The sequence below is a fragment of the Scyliorhinus canicula genome, chromosome 8 (assembly GCF_902713615.1).
Source record: "Scyliorhinus canicula chromosome 8, sScyCan1.1, whole genome shotgun sequence".
Classification (NCBI taxonomy): Eukaryota; Metazoa; Chordata; class Chondrichthyes; order Carcharhiniformes; family Scyliorhinidae; genus Scyliorhinus; species Scyliorhinus canicula.
The window spans coordinates 45,744,732-45,759,433 of record NC_052153.1 but is presented as its reverse complement, the minus strand read 5'-3'; the positions used below and the strand labels follow the sequence as shown (position 1 = coordinate 45,759,433).

The 14,702-nt window shown below is 46.6% G+C and overlaps 1 protein-coding gene across 4 annotated transcripts in view; it reads left to right on the top strand.

Moving 5' to 3' along the window:
• LOC119970213 (methylcytosine dioxygenase TET2-like) overlaps positions 1-14,702 on the top strand; it is a 174,336-nt gene that overhangs the window by 81,760 nt on the left and 77,874 nt on the right. For all 4 annotated transcript variants that reach the window (XM_038804468.1, XM_038804469.1, XM_038804466.1 and 1 more), the window contains one exon: positions 5,760-9,045. In XM_038804468.1, coding sequence (XP_038660396.1) covers positions 5,805-9,045 — 3,241 coding nt within the window. In that variant the 5' untranslated portion in view covers positions 5,760-5,804. The remainder of the gene's footprint in view (positions 1-5,759; positions 9,046-14,702) is intronic.

The following is a 14,702-nucleotide window of genomic DNA, read 5'->3' as shown; positions in this document are numbered from 1 at the left end:
ATATAGGGCAATTAGCAAACTGCTTGCAAAAGGAGACTTGTGAAAAGGTCCTGGGACAGAGCAACAAATTTGATTAAACGGGAACCTTCGTGGAGAACAACATGGATACAGATTGGAGGATAAGGATGTCAGGTTTCATTGTTGTAACTTTCCTCAAAAAGACTGGGAGAATTGATGCTTCAAAGATGAGTAGATTGTTGTTCGGCAAGAGCATCGCGACCTTCTCAAGGGCAATTGGGGATGGACAAGAAATGCTGACCTAGCCAGTGACACTCACACTCTGTGAATGTGTAAATAAAATTTAAAAATGAGCTAAAGGTGGGAAACAATGTTGAAGCACAGATCGGTCATGTCCTAACTGAATGGGGGGAATGGGTTTGAACGGCCAACTCCTGTTCCGAACTTGTGATTCCAGATGAAGTTAAACTGCAGCTAAGCTCTCCCTAATCTTTAGCAGGCCTGGGTGCCAGTGAGTGCCTGAGGGAAGCTTAGCTTTGTTCCCTCGTATAAATCTCTGTTTAGTTCCTGCATAATTGCAAGGTTCAAATTGGCAGGCTGGTAGGTTTTCAGCTTGACCAATCCAAGGACAACTTGTAGCTGAAATTAAATGGTGTGTCTTGGATTGAACAGAGCCAAATGTCCTCATTATGCCCATTGAAATGTGTGAATGAGGCAGATTGGACTTCAATAAGCCATTCTTTATTGGCTCTGCTGTAGTAAAGTGGAACTTGGCACAGTTGAAAAAGATGCTAATGAGTAAACTGCAGCTCATTAGGAATGTCGTTCAGAATATTTAGCAGTATTTAAAATGATCAGCATCTCGTCGCCTAAATTCCACCACAATGCTGAGTGAGGTAAAGCAACTCGCTCCAAAATTGCAAGGATCACAGACTCTGAAGGCCATACCAGGACTGAACTTTGCAGGATCATGTTCTTGTGGAATTCCTGGCACAAGTGTCACTTCAGCCATTTGTCTTAGTTGCTGCTTGTCACATTGGCTGGAAACTCCAGCATCTGTCCATCTGTGATGGTGATGGGGGAAGAATGCAGAAGCAGGACACCCCATGACATCAGACATTGCTCGTAAAAGGAGTTAAATATACAAACAAATCCTGTGATTTGCTTTTCCGAGGCCTGCGGGCATCTTTGTAGAGGCTAATACCCACCTACTCACCCAATGGACCAAGTCCCACTGAGCCATAAAAGTGTGGAAATTCCTGACGTGAGGAGTTTCTGGATATTATTCCACTTCTGCGCCATCCCTTACAAAACAACCATAATAATAATAATTGTTATTGTCACAAGTAGGCTTACATTAACACTGCAGTGAGGTTACTGTGAAAAGCCCCTAGTCGCCACATTCCGGCACCTATTCGGGTACACAGGGAGAATTCAGAAAGTCCAATTCACCTAACAGCACGTATTTCCTCCCCCCTCCTGTGGGAGGAAACCGGAGCACCCGGAGGAAACCCACACAGACACAAGGAGAACGTGCAGACTCTGCACAGACGGAATTGAATCTCTGTCCCTGGCGCTGTGAAGTAACAGTGCAAACCACTGTGCTACCATGCGCCCGAAGGAGGAAAGAGGAGTAGAAAGGTGTAGTAGAGGGAAGATATTTCAGAGCTTGGTGGCCGAGGCCTAGAGAGTATGGTATTGTTTATATTTTGAGATGGCAATTTAGTTCAAGTAGAAACTCTTGAATGACTCTCAGAAAAGCTGCAATTGTCTAATGATATTCAAGTGAGCAAGTGAAAATGACCCACTCGTCCTCTGCCAATGTCTGGCCCCGTTGGTCTATTCAGTGATCTTTGGTTGCCAATATTCACTGATCCTGGTATCGGGGGGTAACCTTCCTTGACTATTAGGTGGGTGGAAAGAGACCAAACCTGTGGCTGCTCCTGATTGAAAGTCAAGAGCACTGACGCTATGATGTGAAAATCACCAAGTTCGCTGCATATCTGAAAAGTTCCCTTTCACAAAGCTGGTTGGTATTGCGCCATACTGCAGGAGATGAGGGATTTACAGCTATTTGACTCACAAGTCTCTTCGAGCAGCAGATGAGAGACATGCAAGTGAGTGTCAGAATCAGGGAGCGCAAAATGGTGGAAGCTGCTGAACATCAAGATTTTAAAAAAATCACACTTAAAAATCACAAGAGAATACTATCTGACTCATTTCAGTTCAGATCCACCCATCCCAGTAATTCATGTGCACACCATCGATATTTCTGTTCCACCCCAGCCAATATTTTAGATCCCCTCCCACCACCCCCATACTGTTATTTGAGCCAATTGCGATTTTTGTTTTTACCCTGAAGTGAGAAAACTGTTTTTTTAATATTTAGAGTACCCAATTCATTTTTCCAATTAAGGGGCAATTTAGTGTGGCCAGTCCACCTAACCACATATTTTGGGCTGTGGGGGCGAAACCCACGCAAACACGGGGAGAATGTGCAAACTCAACACGGACAGTGACCCAGAGCCGGGATCGAACCTGGGACCTCGGTGCCGTGAGGCTGCAGGGCTAACCCACTGTGCCACCGTGCTGCCCACGAGAAAACTATTTTTGAGATGCGATGTTCTCCGGAAGCACATAAGGAGTCTATATGCTACTAACATATCCCAAAAGATCCCGCCAACCTGTGGACACCAGCAAATCATGATAGAGCTGCTCGTTCCCAGTGAAATTACAGCCTGCATAATTTTCCCTGACACAAGACTTCCCCACTGATAGCACACACGCAGTAGGGGCCCTCCACAACAAGCTTTGATATAGAGACATATTTATATTCAAGTGAAAACCATTGGGAAGTGAGCCAGACAGGGTTGTGGGTTTTGATTTGCTGCTAATAATTCCTTGTTAGATCTGCAGCCACCAGCAGAACTCATCAAATGGTGTCAACTGTCTCTTAAGAAAGCCACAGACATGATTTGGATAGAATTGAAGTTGATGGTGGCACAAGCATAAATTGGGAATGTCACAGAGGCAGTTTTGAATGGCCTCGCCTGATGTTAATGAGGTGGTAATGATTTCAAAATTAAATCGGAAACCTTCCTGCACCGGTGGCGTGGCAGACCCTATTTGAATAAGGGCCCAAAGTGTCTGCCTAATTTAGACATTAGGCCTTTTTCACATGGAAATAGTGTATAGGATCCCTACTGACATTTCAGGTAGGAGTTACTCGGAATCTTTGCAGTGCAGCATCTGGTAAGCTCCCTCACTCTGGAAGCGGCCCAGTAAAGGCAAATCTTGAATAATTTGCGGTTTCAGTTAGGGTTTGAGACAAGTTGCCTTGCAAATTGTTTTGAAGTCGAAGTGTAAAAGAAAAGGGTGGTAGTGAGCAGAGCCCTTGGTATTTTAAACGGAAGCAAAGCAAAGCAAACAGTGCAAAGGTTAACACTCACTCTAGTGGGAGATTAGGAATTCCACACTCAGCAATCCTGACCCAAGCTGTTTCCTATGGCTTGGATTACAAGCACCAATCTGTTATTTACAACATTTGGAGGGCTCACCACATTCTGCTCCTCTCACAGGAAGTAAGAGAGAGCAATTCCCTCATTCCTAAATCAATCGGCCGATGCACTAATTATTTGAGGTCAACATTTCTTGGACCAATTACACTGCAGGTTCTGTGTTATTGCAAGGTGTATTTGCAAACATACAGGGACCGTCTGTCATACAACTGAAGTTTGAAATCGTCAGTTCTCACTACAATTAGAAATTTGGTACATTGGAATATACATAAGTTCAAGTTTAGTACCATCGTTAGCTTAGTGGGAGAAGTCTCACCTCAAAATTGAAAGTTCAATCCCGAATGCAGGATTTGGGGACCCAATGCAGGTTGACTCTGCAATGCACTATTGAGGGTGCCGCTTTGTCCTGGGCCAGACTCGAAACTGGCTGCTCAGTTGGCTCCAAACAATCGGGTTACATTATTCAAAAAGGCGAAAGGGTTCTCTCAATAACTTGACCAACATTTATCCCTCAACCAACATCACTAAAAACAGATGAGCTGCCTTTCACCCGATTTCCTGTTGGTGGAATTTTGCAATGGATTAAATAGGTTGATGCAGGTCTAGGTAGCTACAGTGACAGAACTTAAGTCTTGTTGATATATGATAGAATGCCTTGAAAACGTGGGGAAGTGTGATATTATTCCAAGCTCTGTCTTTCATTTGTTAACTTGAGAACTGTAGCTGTCACCCATCCAAACTTAAGGGTCAATGGAAGAGTGTTGGTATGAGCCGGAATTCCACCCCCCCCCCCCCCCCCCCACCCCCCCAAAAGTTTTATTTTGGGTGTGAAAATCGGTGTGAATCCGGCGCAATTCCCATTGCGATCCTCCCACACTGTCATTTCTTTTTGGAGGTGGGGATGATTTGTATTGGCATTGCGAGGGCTGGGCCCAAACACGCCAGCAGGCCCGCTCCTCAGAGATCAGGGCGGCATTTTTAAAGGGCACCCGATCGCAGAATAACACTGCAGACACCCCCCTCCCCCACAATTCGACAGCATCAGGCCCACTGTCAAATGCCCCACCCCCTCAAGCTACCTCCTCATACCCTGCCTCTTCAGGCCGCACAAGTGCCATCCTGGCAGTGCCTGCTTGCCACTGCCAGGCTGATAGGGGGTCGTGCTATGTCCCCAATCACATGTGGGCTACAATTGTCTCCGAGCCCCCCCCCCCGTTCTCCATTTGTGATGACCAGTATTGATTCACGCTGGTCTAGCGGGTGAGAGAATCGCAGAAGCCAGGCGAATCCGGCTTAAAACCAGTCCTGCATATTTAAGATTTAAATACGCTCACGCGGTTCACTTCTGTGAGGACCTGGGAACAATGTGAACTCTTTGGTGCCCAGCGCCAATCCCATTTCAAGGCACCCTTGATATTGGGCCTTGGACCTCACCTCCATCAAAATGGTAGCGGTTGTCTCGAGGCAAACCATTGTTCCAATGAGAGTCTCAACTAGATGTTGGGCTCCTTATTCTAGGAGATGAACAATTCTCTGAGGCAGAACTACTTTTTATTTTTTTAACCAATTTGGCGGACAGTTCATTTTAAGCCAGAAATATATAACCTGTTGCAAACCTAGTGGGACCTCTAGTGCCCAAAGAATAAATGGTGTGCTACTGAATTTGAAATTGGAATTTCTATCCCTGTGTAACTGTACCACTTATGTATCTGGTTGAAGTACAAATGCTAACTTTCAAAAAGATAGCAGCCACTCCTATTCATTCGTATCCTAAAAGTGCTGGACTATTTCCCACTAAAAATACATACAAGTGTGCTGTCCTCACTTGGGAAAAGAGATGGTGAGTTACATAGAGCACACAACAGAGAAACTGGTGTTTATGCTGCACATAAGCATCCTCCTACGCATTTTAAAAGTACAGATTTGAAAAATGCACATTTCGGAGTTGAGCAGCTATCAAGAGAGTGTGAGATTTGTTTATTTGATTTGTCAGGCTTTGAGCATTTAACCGCTACAGCAGGCCTCTCTAATGTGTGTCCGCACATCTGTAAGAGGTAAAGTGAATATGAGGGGAATATTGAAGTGATTAATTTGTTTCAGAGTTAACACTGAAGCCTCTAGTTTGACTAAGATTAGTTGAACCTCAAACCTACGTCATGCTTTGAGTTGTAAATTGACTTGAGGGAGATGGTGCGTTAGAAATGCTTGCAGTTTGTTACAATCAGGAATGTTAATATCAATTGTTTGGCCATGTAAAATAATCTTTTTTTTCCCACCCCCTAGATACGTTCAGTGGGTAACCTTGTGGATGGCCCTCAAGCAGACCAGATGGAACAGGAAAGAGCCAGTCATGTCGAGGACAAGAGACTGAGTCCAGTATTACCGATCCATTGTCACTCTCCAGAGCACCTCACTGAGAACCTAGCAGTGAAAGGTGAAAATGGGAGAGAGTTATACCAACTACCAGAAGTACAACAACACCAGGTCAATGGAGATTGCCAATGGGACGGTGTGAAAGGCAGCCACGCTCAGGAAAATGAGGAAAACTGTGAGAACCCCGAGCCTCAGCAAGAAAAGCTAGGATTTCCCCAGTGTATTCAGAATGGTGGCGTAAAGCATGTCCTCAGTGAGTCTTCGTCATGTGGGCTTCAACAACCGAAGAAAATCAAGCTGGATGAAGAGCCAAATGGTCAGGATCCAGACATAGAGAACCAGGAGGTTAAACTGAAAGGGTGTATCCGGGGTCAGAGTGAATTCTGGGAGTTTGATGGGCAGAACTTCCCTGGGAACACAATCAAGTCTCCAAGTTCTGACAGTGAAGACCCTGGATATCTCCAGCCACAAACAAACGAACACAGCAAACTGGAAAAGAATATTGCCAGTTACAAAAATGGGGACATCCTCTCGCTCCTCGAAAGCAAGCCGGTGCTAGTTCCAAACGGTGCTACAAGTTCTACATCTTCCACGGACATCCAGCAAGGTGGTCTCCGAGACAAAACACCGTCTCTGTGCTATCCAGAGTACTTGTTTACTGCAGCACACAATGTTACATCTCACAAACACACCAGAACAACTCAGACCATCACTGATATGTCACGGAAGACAGCTCACACATCACATACCTCGTATATGTTGAAAGCAGAAGGGCAGCTGAAGCAGCAAATACAACAGCTGCCAGCGACCAAGAGCCAAGAGCCACAGAGCTCCAGCGGGCAGGTGCCCGGCCAGAGTTATCCCGTGGTATTTACCAAGTGTTTACACATGCAGACATGCAGCCCAAGCACTGTGTGCTTCACAAGGATGTCAGGAGCCCCTGACACACTTTCCAGGGCAAGTACAACATTTATTGGTGCTACAGGCGGGTCAGCAGGTTTCTTGCAGGCTGTGGAGGGACATTTACACCCCGACAAACGCGCCAGCAACATCATCGCTAACCGCCACGTGACCGGTGACCTGTGCCAACCAGAGTTGCCGAAGAGCAGACAGCTGTCGGAGCAGGTGGACCCCAGTGCCCCAGGGCAGCTGCAACCTGCACGGCCAAAGCCACCCAGCAGAGAGCTGGAGCAAGACAGCCTGACTGAGAACGGTGCCATTTTTTCTCAGCAGCTAACGCAGCAGCACTGCGGCAGTGCGCAGGTCAGAGAGATTGCTCAACAACTGTCGCCTGATGCTTGGCTGAAGCTACAGTATGAATACCAGCTGTTCCACCAACAGTGGCAGCTTCACCAGCAGCAGCTAGGTCACAACAGTCCGCAGAATCCCCCTTCATGGCCCAAATCAGAGGGCAGTGGACTGCCGACTCACTCACAGCAACTGGAACCCCCTTTGGAGGGCAGGGACCCACCTACACAGGAGGGTGAAAGTTCACCTTTGAGCGAACAGCACCTACACCAGCTCCAGGTGTCTCCAGATCAGGGGTCGGCTCACCCAAGCCCACCGAGGCGGCAGGAGAACCTGTGCAGCAGCAGGCAAGAAGGCAACGAGCAGCGGGCAGAACCAACCATTCAGCTTGGAAGGCAGATGCCAGGGATGGGACAGGAGGCAGCAGGGTCGGAGATACATCAGTACCGGCCGCAGTCCGCCCCGCAGCGACTCCTGCAAGGCCAACAGGACAAGGCAGAGGCTGTATCGGGAAAAAGGTCACTGCCGCTAAGGATGGCTCTGAGCCGGCCCCATTCAGTCCCTCAGCAGCAGGACATGGTCTTTGTGAAGTCCCGCCTCCAATCCTGGCACTTACCACAAAACTCACTGGCACAGGAACAGCGGGCACCAGTACCAGAAGGGGGACCTACTTCCCACCTGTGGCCACACAGTCACCAAGCACAGATGCCAATCATCCAACAGTCCGAGCAGCTTCCTCCAAATCCCAGCCAGAATGTGGCGCCAACTATTAAAATTGACAACCATCGATATGAATGTGGCGCGGAGCAGCCATGTGGGTACAGCTTAAAACCAGTGGAACTCATCAAAATAGAAAAGCCAGTGGGGATGCCACATGAGCAACAATCCCATTCAACACACAAACAAAAAGGCCCATATTACAATCTCCACAGTAACAGTGCCCTTCACAGAAAACCTAGCGAGTCACTGTTAAATAAAATCATCCCGACTCATTGCAGCAACAGGCAGCTGGTCCCGGAAGGGGCTGGACCATTTCACAGGGCAGAAAGCAGCACTAACCGAGATCTTCACCTGCTAAACAAAGACATTGAACTTTCTGCAAGACAATATGCTCAGCCAGTTTCAGGACAAGCTCAGCAACTCAAGCAACAAGTGCATTATTTGTCTGTTATCCAACAGCCCCAGCAGCCACTGATACATCAGCAACACTCTCAGCAACAAGCTGAACTGAGCCAGCCAGTTTCTACCCATAGGATGGAGCCAGGCAATCCAGCCCCTCAGTCACATCCGATAGCAGGGCAAATGCTCCGTGGCTCGCAAAGCCCTCCGCACCCATCCACCATCCAGAAAGACGATGAGTTTCAAACAAACGCAGCACTTAGATCTCATTTATTGCAACGGGGCGAATTGCAAAGGAAAATGTACCAGCAAGGAATGCAGGACCCCAAAGGATTTCAGAGAGTAATCAAGGTTGAGAAAGAATCTCCGACACCCCCTTCCACAACCGTAACCAGCGCCCAGCTGAAAGACGAGCTGGAGCTAATGAACCTTAGTAAGCAACAGGGCCAGAAATTCAGCTGTGACCACCAAAAGCAAGAAAGAAGCATCATCGAAGCATTGGAGCAGCGTTTCAAAGAGTATCAGCTCTCCTCGCCCTTTAAGCAACAGCCAGGGGTCATCAAATCGCCCAAGCAAGTGAAGGTGGAAACCTCGGGATCAGTCACTGTTTTGTCTGCCACTGCAGACTTCGAGTCAGATATAGGCGGTGACTGTGCCTCAGCAGTACAAACCAGTTCATCTACTGAAGCCACACCAACCAAAAGGCGGCCAGGATCCACATTGAGTAATTTTCTAGAGTCACCCCTGAAATATTTGGACACCCCTGTAAAGAACCTACTGGATACCCCCAAAAAGACCCAATACGATGTCCCAGCGTGCAGCTGTGTTGGTAAGTGGAGTCACTTTACTTCTCCATATAGCTTTCAAGTGGCAGAGTACCTCAGAAGCTTGGCACACCACACAAAACCATGCAATGCACAAAACCGTGGAATACCCAGAACTGCACAAAACGGCATAATGCACAGAACTGCACAGAAAGAACCACATAATACACAGAACTGAACAGAATCGCATACTCAAATTAAAAAATTAAAATTGCTTATTGTCACAAGTCGGCTTCAAATAAAGTTACTGTGAAAAGTCCCTAGTCTTCACATTCTGGCACCTGTTCGAGGAGGCTGGTACGGGAATTGAACCCACGCTGCTGGCCTGCCTTAAAAGCCAGCTATTTAGCCCTGTGCTAAACCAGCCCCTAACTACACAATACCACGTAGTACACAGAACTGCACAGTACCACGCCCTACGCTGGTCATGTTCATCACAGAGCCACAATGACTGTAGAAGAGTTGAACAACACTTTTAGAAGAGTAGTCAGCCCCCACAAGAAATGCTTAGCCACTGTCCTGTTGCAATCCTTTTCTTCTCTTGTGGGCGGCCAAGATTAAAATTTCCCCTTACTGATTACAGAATTCCTAATGTCAGCAGAAACACTGTACGTGACCGATGTCTGGGGCCTTGGTGACACCACACGTACTGTGTGTGTAGGTTTCACCTCCTTCCCTGAGGAAGGATATGTCTACCTTACAGGGAGTGTAGCAACAACTGGATTGATTCCTCAGATGAGGAGATTGAATTGACTAGGCCCAGAATTTGGAAGGACAGGACATGGATCTCATTGAGACATGTAAAATTTTCAAGGAGCTGGACTGGGTAAATGCTCAGGGGAAGTTTCCTCTGGCTGGAGTATCTAGAACTAGAATAAGGGTCAGCCACTTAGGATCAAGAAATAAATTTCTTCACTCAAATGCATGTGGTTCTTTGAAATTCTCTACCACAGAAATGTGGATGCTCAATCAATGAATATATTAAAGACAGAGGGAATCAAGAGACTAGTTCTTGAAAGGTGGAGTTGAGGTAGAGGATCAACCATGACATTGTTTCATAGAATTTACAGTGCAGAAGGAAGCCATTTGGCCCATTGAGTCTGCACCGGCTCTTGGAAAGAGCACCCTACCCAAGCCCACACCTCCACCCTATCCCCATAACCCAGTAACCCCACCCAACACTAAGGGCAATTTTGGTCACTTGAGGGCAATTTAGCATGGTCAATCCACCTAACCTGCACATCTTTGGACTGTGGGAGGAAACCGGAGCACCCGGAGGAAACCCACGCACACACTGGGAGAACGCACAGACTCCGCACAGACAGTGATCCAAGCCGGGAATCGAACCTGGGACCCTGGAGCGGTGAAGCAATTGTGCTAACCACTATGCTACCGTGCTGCCCACGGTATTATTTATTATTTTCTAACAGGCTGAAAGAATCAACCATACCCTGTTTGAATAAGTGGCAAATATATTTCTACGGTTTGATTCCTATCTTCTCTCATTTTTGGTGTCAGGCATTAACATTGCCAACTTTCTGAAATGAGTACTGCCAAGGACATCAGTGGAATGAGAATACTGTTGGTAGCAACAGAAAAAAGATAAGCTCTTGTCAAAAAAAGTCAAAGCTTGTATTGGTACAGGCTGGAGAAAGTTACTTTCTTATCAAGAATGGCTTCACAGCAAAAGAAAGAAGCATAAAAGGCCATTCGGCTAATAATGGATGCTCTTTGAAAAAAATCAATCCAATTGGTCACAGTCCCTCACACATTTCCCATAGCCTTGCAAATATTTATTTTTTGAAGATGAATTGAGTGTAATAGGATCTGTTTCCACCAAACTGTGGATGAGGACAGCGAGTGATGGATTGTAACACAAAGTGAAGAGAGGGAGTGTTGGATCGTAATACTGAGTGAAGACAGTGAGTGATGGATTGTAGTGCTGTGTAAAGATAGGGAGTGATGAATTGTAATATTGAGTGAAGACAGTTAATGATGAATTGTAGTGCTGTGTAAAGATATGGAGTGATGGATTGTAACACTGAGTGAAGACAGGGATTGATGGATTGTAACACTGAGTGAAGACTGGGATTGATGGATTGTAACACTGAGTGAAGACTGGGAGTGATGCAGGTTTCGGACCTTTTGTGAATGATAAAATATTGAATATAAAATATTCAAACCATTGCAACATGTTTTACATGATTACAAAAACAAAATATGCCCAACAACACCCTTCCAACCTAACCCAGCCCCATATCAAACTGCAACCTTCCAACCCCCACACTGAGTCATAGAAAGTTGGTTTACAGGTGCAACAGGTGATTAAGAAGGCAAATGGAATTTTGTCCTTCATTGCTAGAGGGATGGAGTTTAAGACTAGGGAGGTTATGTTGCAATTGTATAAGGTGTTAACGAGGCCACACCTGGAGTATTGTGTTCAGTTTTGGTCTCCTTACCTGAGAAATGACGTACTGGCGCTGGAGGGTGTGCAGAGGAGATTCACTAGGTTAATCCCAGAGCTGAAGGGGTTGGATTATGAGAGGTTGAGTAGACTGGGACTGTACTCGTTGGAATTTAGAAGGATGAGGGGGGATCTTATAGAAACATATACAATTATGAAGGGAATAGATAGGATAGATGTGGGTAGGTTGTTTCCACTGGCGGGTGAAAGCCGAACTAGGGGGCATAGCCTCAAAATAAGGGGAAATAGATTTAGGACTAAATTTAGGAGGAACTTCTTCACCCAAAGGGTTGTGAATCTATGGAATTCCTTGCCCAATGAAGCAGTTGTGGCTCCTTCATTAAATGTTTTTAAGATAACGCTAGATAGTTTTTTTGAAGAATAAAGGGATTAAGGGTTATGGTGTTCGGGCCGGAAAGTGGAGCTGAGTCCACAAAAGATCAGCCATGATCTCACTGAATGGCGGAACAGGCTCGAGGGGCCAGATGGCCTACTCCTGCTCCTAGTTCTTATGCACACTCCCCCCACCACCACCCCGTATCTCACCCGGTAAACAGAGCCGGATTAAACTGACCATTCCCCCCGCAACTGCTGAAAAAAGGTAATGGATGGCCACCATCTTGTGTAAAACCCATCCACTGATCCCATCGGTGTACTTTATCTTCACCAATCCACCAAGTCCCCTTATCAAGCCGAAGCCTTATGCAACACCAGGGACCGCCACCCAAGCAAGATTCACCTTTGGGCTATAAGAGAGGCGAAGGCCAAAGCATCTGCCGCCTTCCCCTCCTGCAGCTCGGGAAAGTCTGAAACTCCAAAGATGGCCACCATTGGGCACGACTAGAATCCCTGATACTATTTTGAAAAAGAAACCCAAACATCAGCAATCTGGGGCAAGACCAAAACATGTGCGTGTACAAATGGTTAGCCGATCCTAGAACATCTCTCACATCTATCCTCCAGCGCCGGAAAGAACTCACTCATGCGCGTCCTAGTCAAGTGTAACCCAAGCACCACCTTACACTGTATCAAACTTAACCCTGCACAAGAAGAAGTGGAGTTGACCCTATGCAAAGCTTTGCTCCACACGGCACCCCCACCCCAAGACCATCCCCAATTCATCCTCCCACTTCCTCTTTATTTCTTCCAAAAAGTCCCACTCCGTCACCACCATCTGCCCAATAATGTCTGAGATCTTCCCCCTCCCCCAGCTCATTCAGACAGAACCCTATCCAAAAGTGAAAGTGCTGACACCAGAAGAAATGAAGGAAGTTCTTTACGCACAAAGTCTTGCATTTGTAGATTACTAAATAAATGAACTTCTCTGAAACCCCTTCTAACTTTGCAAACCTACCCTCCAAGTCTTTTTTTTTTTTAAATTTAGAGTACCCAATTCAATTTTTTCCAATTAAGGGGCAATTAAGGTGGCCAATCCACCTACCCTGCACATCTTTGGATTGTGAGGGCGAAACCCACACAAACACGGGGAGAATGTCCAAACTCCACACAGACCCAGAGCCGGGATCGAACCTGGGACCTTGGCATCGTGAAGCAGCAATGCTAACCACTGCGCCACCGTGCTACCCTCCCCTCCAAGTCTTTGAACCTCTCTAACCCCTCCCTATCCCATACCCTAAACATTGAATCTAGACCACGTAGCACAACCTACGATTGCTACATATCGGCACCAACAGCGACAAGTATCTAAATTAAAATGCTGCTGAAATTGGTTCCAAATTCTGAGGCTAATACCACTGAGCTCAACAACAATCTCACCGGAGAGAATGGGAGAGGTGCGGTAACAAGAACATTAAAGCTCGTTCCTGTACATGAAGCCCCTTCTATCTGGCCCCAAATAGTGGACGGATCCTTCTTTTTTAAAATTGAGAGTACCCAATTCATTTTTTTCCAATTAAGGGTCAATTTGGCATGGCCAATCCACCCACCCTGCACATCTTTGGGTTGTGCGGGCGAAACACACGCAAACACGGGGAGAATGTGCAAACTCCACACGGACAGTGACCCAGGGTCGGGATCGAACCTGGGACTTCAGCGCCATGAGGTTCTAACAACTGCGCCACCGTGCTGCCAGTGACCGGATCCTTAATCCATCCCCGTATCTTGTAAATGTTGGCTGCCCAGTAATAACACAGCAGATTAGGTAACCTCCTGACTGTCTATCCCTCTATATAAAAAAGCCCTATCCACCAGAGGGGTCTTGACCACCCAAGCAAAAGTAGATATTAACTTAATGACCCCCAAAGAAGCCTTAACAGAAAGACTGGGAGACACTGAAACAAAACAAAACTTTGGAAAAATATTCATTTTCACTGTCTGGGCTCTTCCCGCCAAAGTCAAAGGAAGGGCATTCCACCTCTTCAAATCAGCCTTCACCCCACCAACCAGACTGACCAAGTTAAGTTTATGGAGCAACACACAATAATGGCTTGTAGTCGCTGTCCCTTAACAAACCCTGTCTGCTCCTCTGAAACCAGCTGCTGAAGACAAGGCTCCAAACAATTTGGCAACAGTTTTGCATCAACATTTAACAGAGAAATAGGTTGGTAAGACCCACACTGCATTGGATCCTTGTCCTTTTTCAAGATCAAGGAGATCGATAACTGTGCCAGCATAGCTGGCAGTACCTCCGAGACAAAGAGTGGCTGAACATCTCCAACATAAGCGGAACCAGCAGCCCAGCAATCTGTTTATAAAACTCGACAGTGAATCCATCCAGACCCAGTGACTTACCCATCTGCATTAGACGAATACAGCTCAAAATCTCCTCCTGCCCGATCAGCGCCGCCTTCGATCTCGCTCCACCTCCGGAAAGGTCAACTCATCTAAAAATGGTACCATTGTGGATTCCTCCTCCGGAGGCTCAGACTGATATAGCCCACAGTAAAAGGTCTCAAAAACCACATTGACCTTCTCTGGGGCAGAAACCAACACCCCCCCCCCCCCCTCGAGTCCCTGATTTAATTATCTCCCGGGAGAGAGCCTGCCGCCTTAGCTGATGAGCTAACGTGGGGCTAGTCTTCTCTCCATATTCATAAAACTTGCCCCTCATGCGACAAAGCTGGTTCACCACCATCCCCATTGACAAAAACTCAAAAGTCCATCAGAGAGAACTTCTTTCTCTCTGCCAAAAGCTCCGCATTTGGGTACTTGAATATTGGCAGTCGACGTCCTGATTGA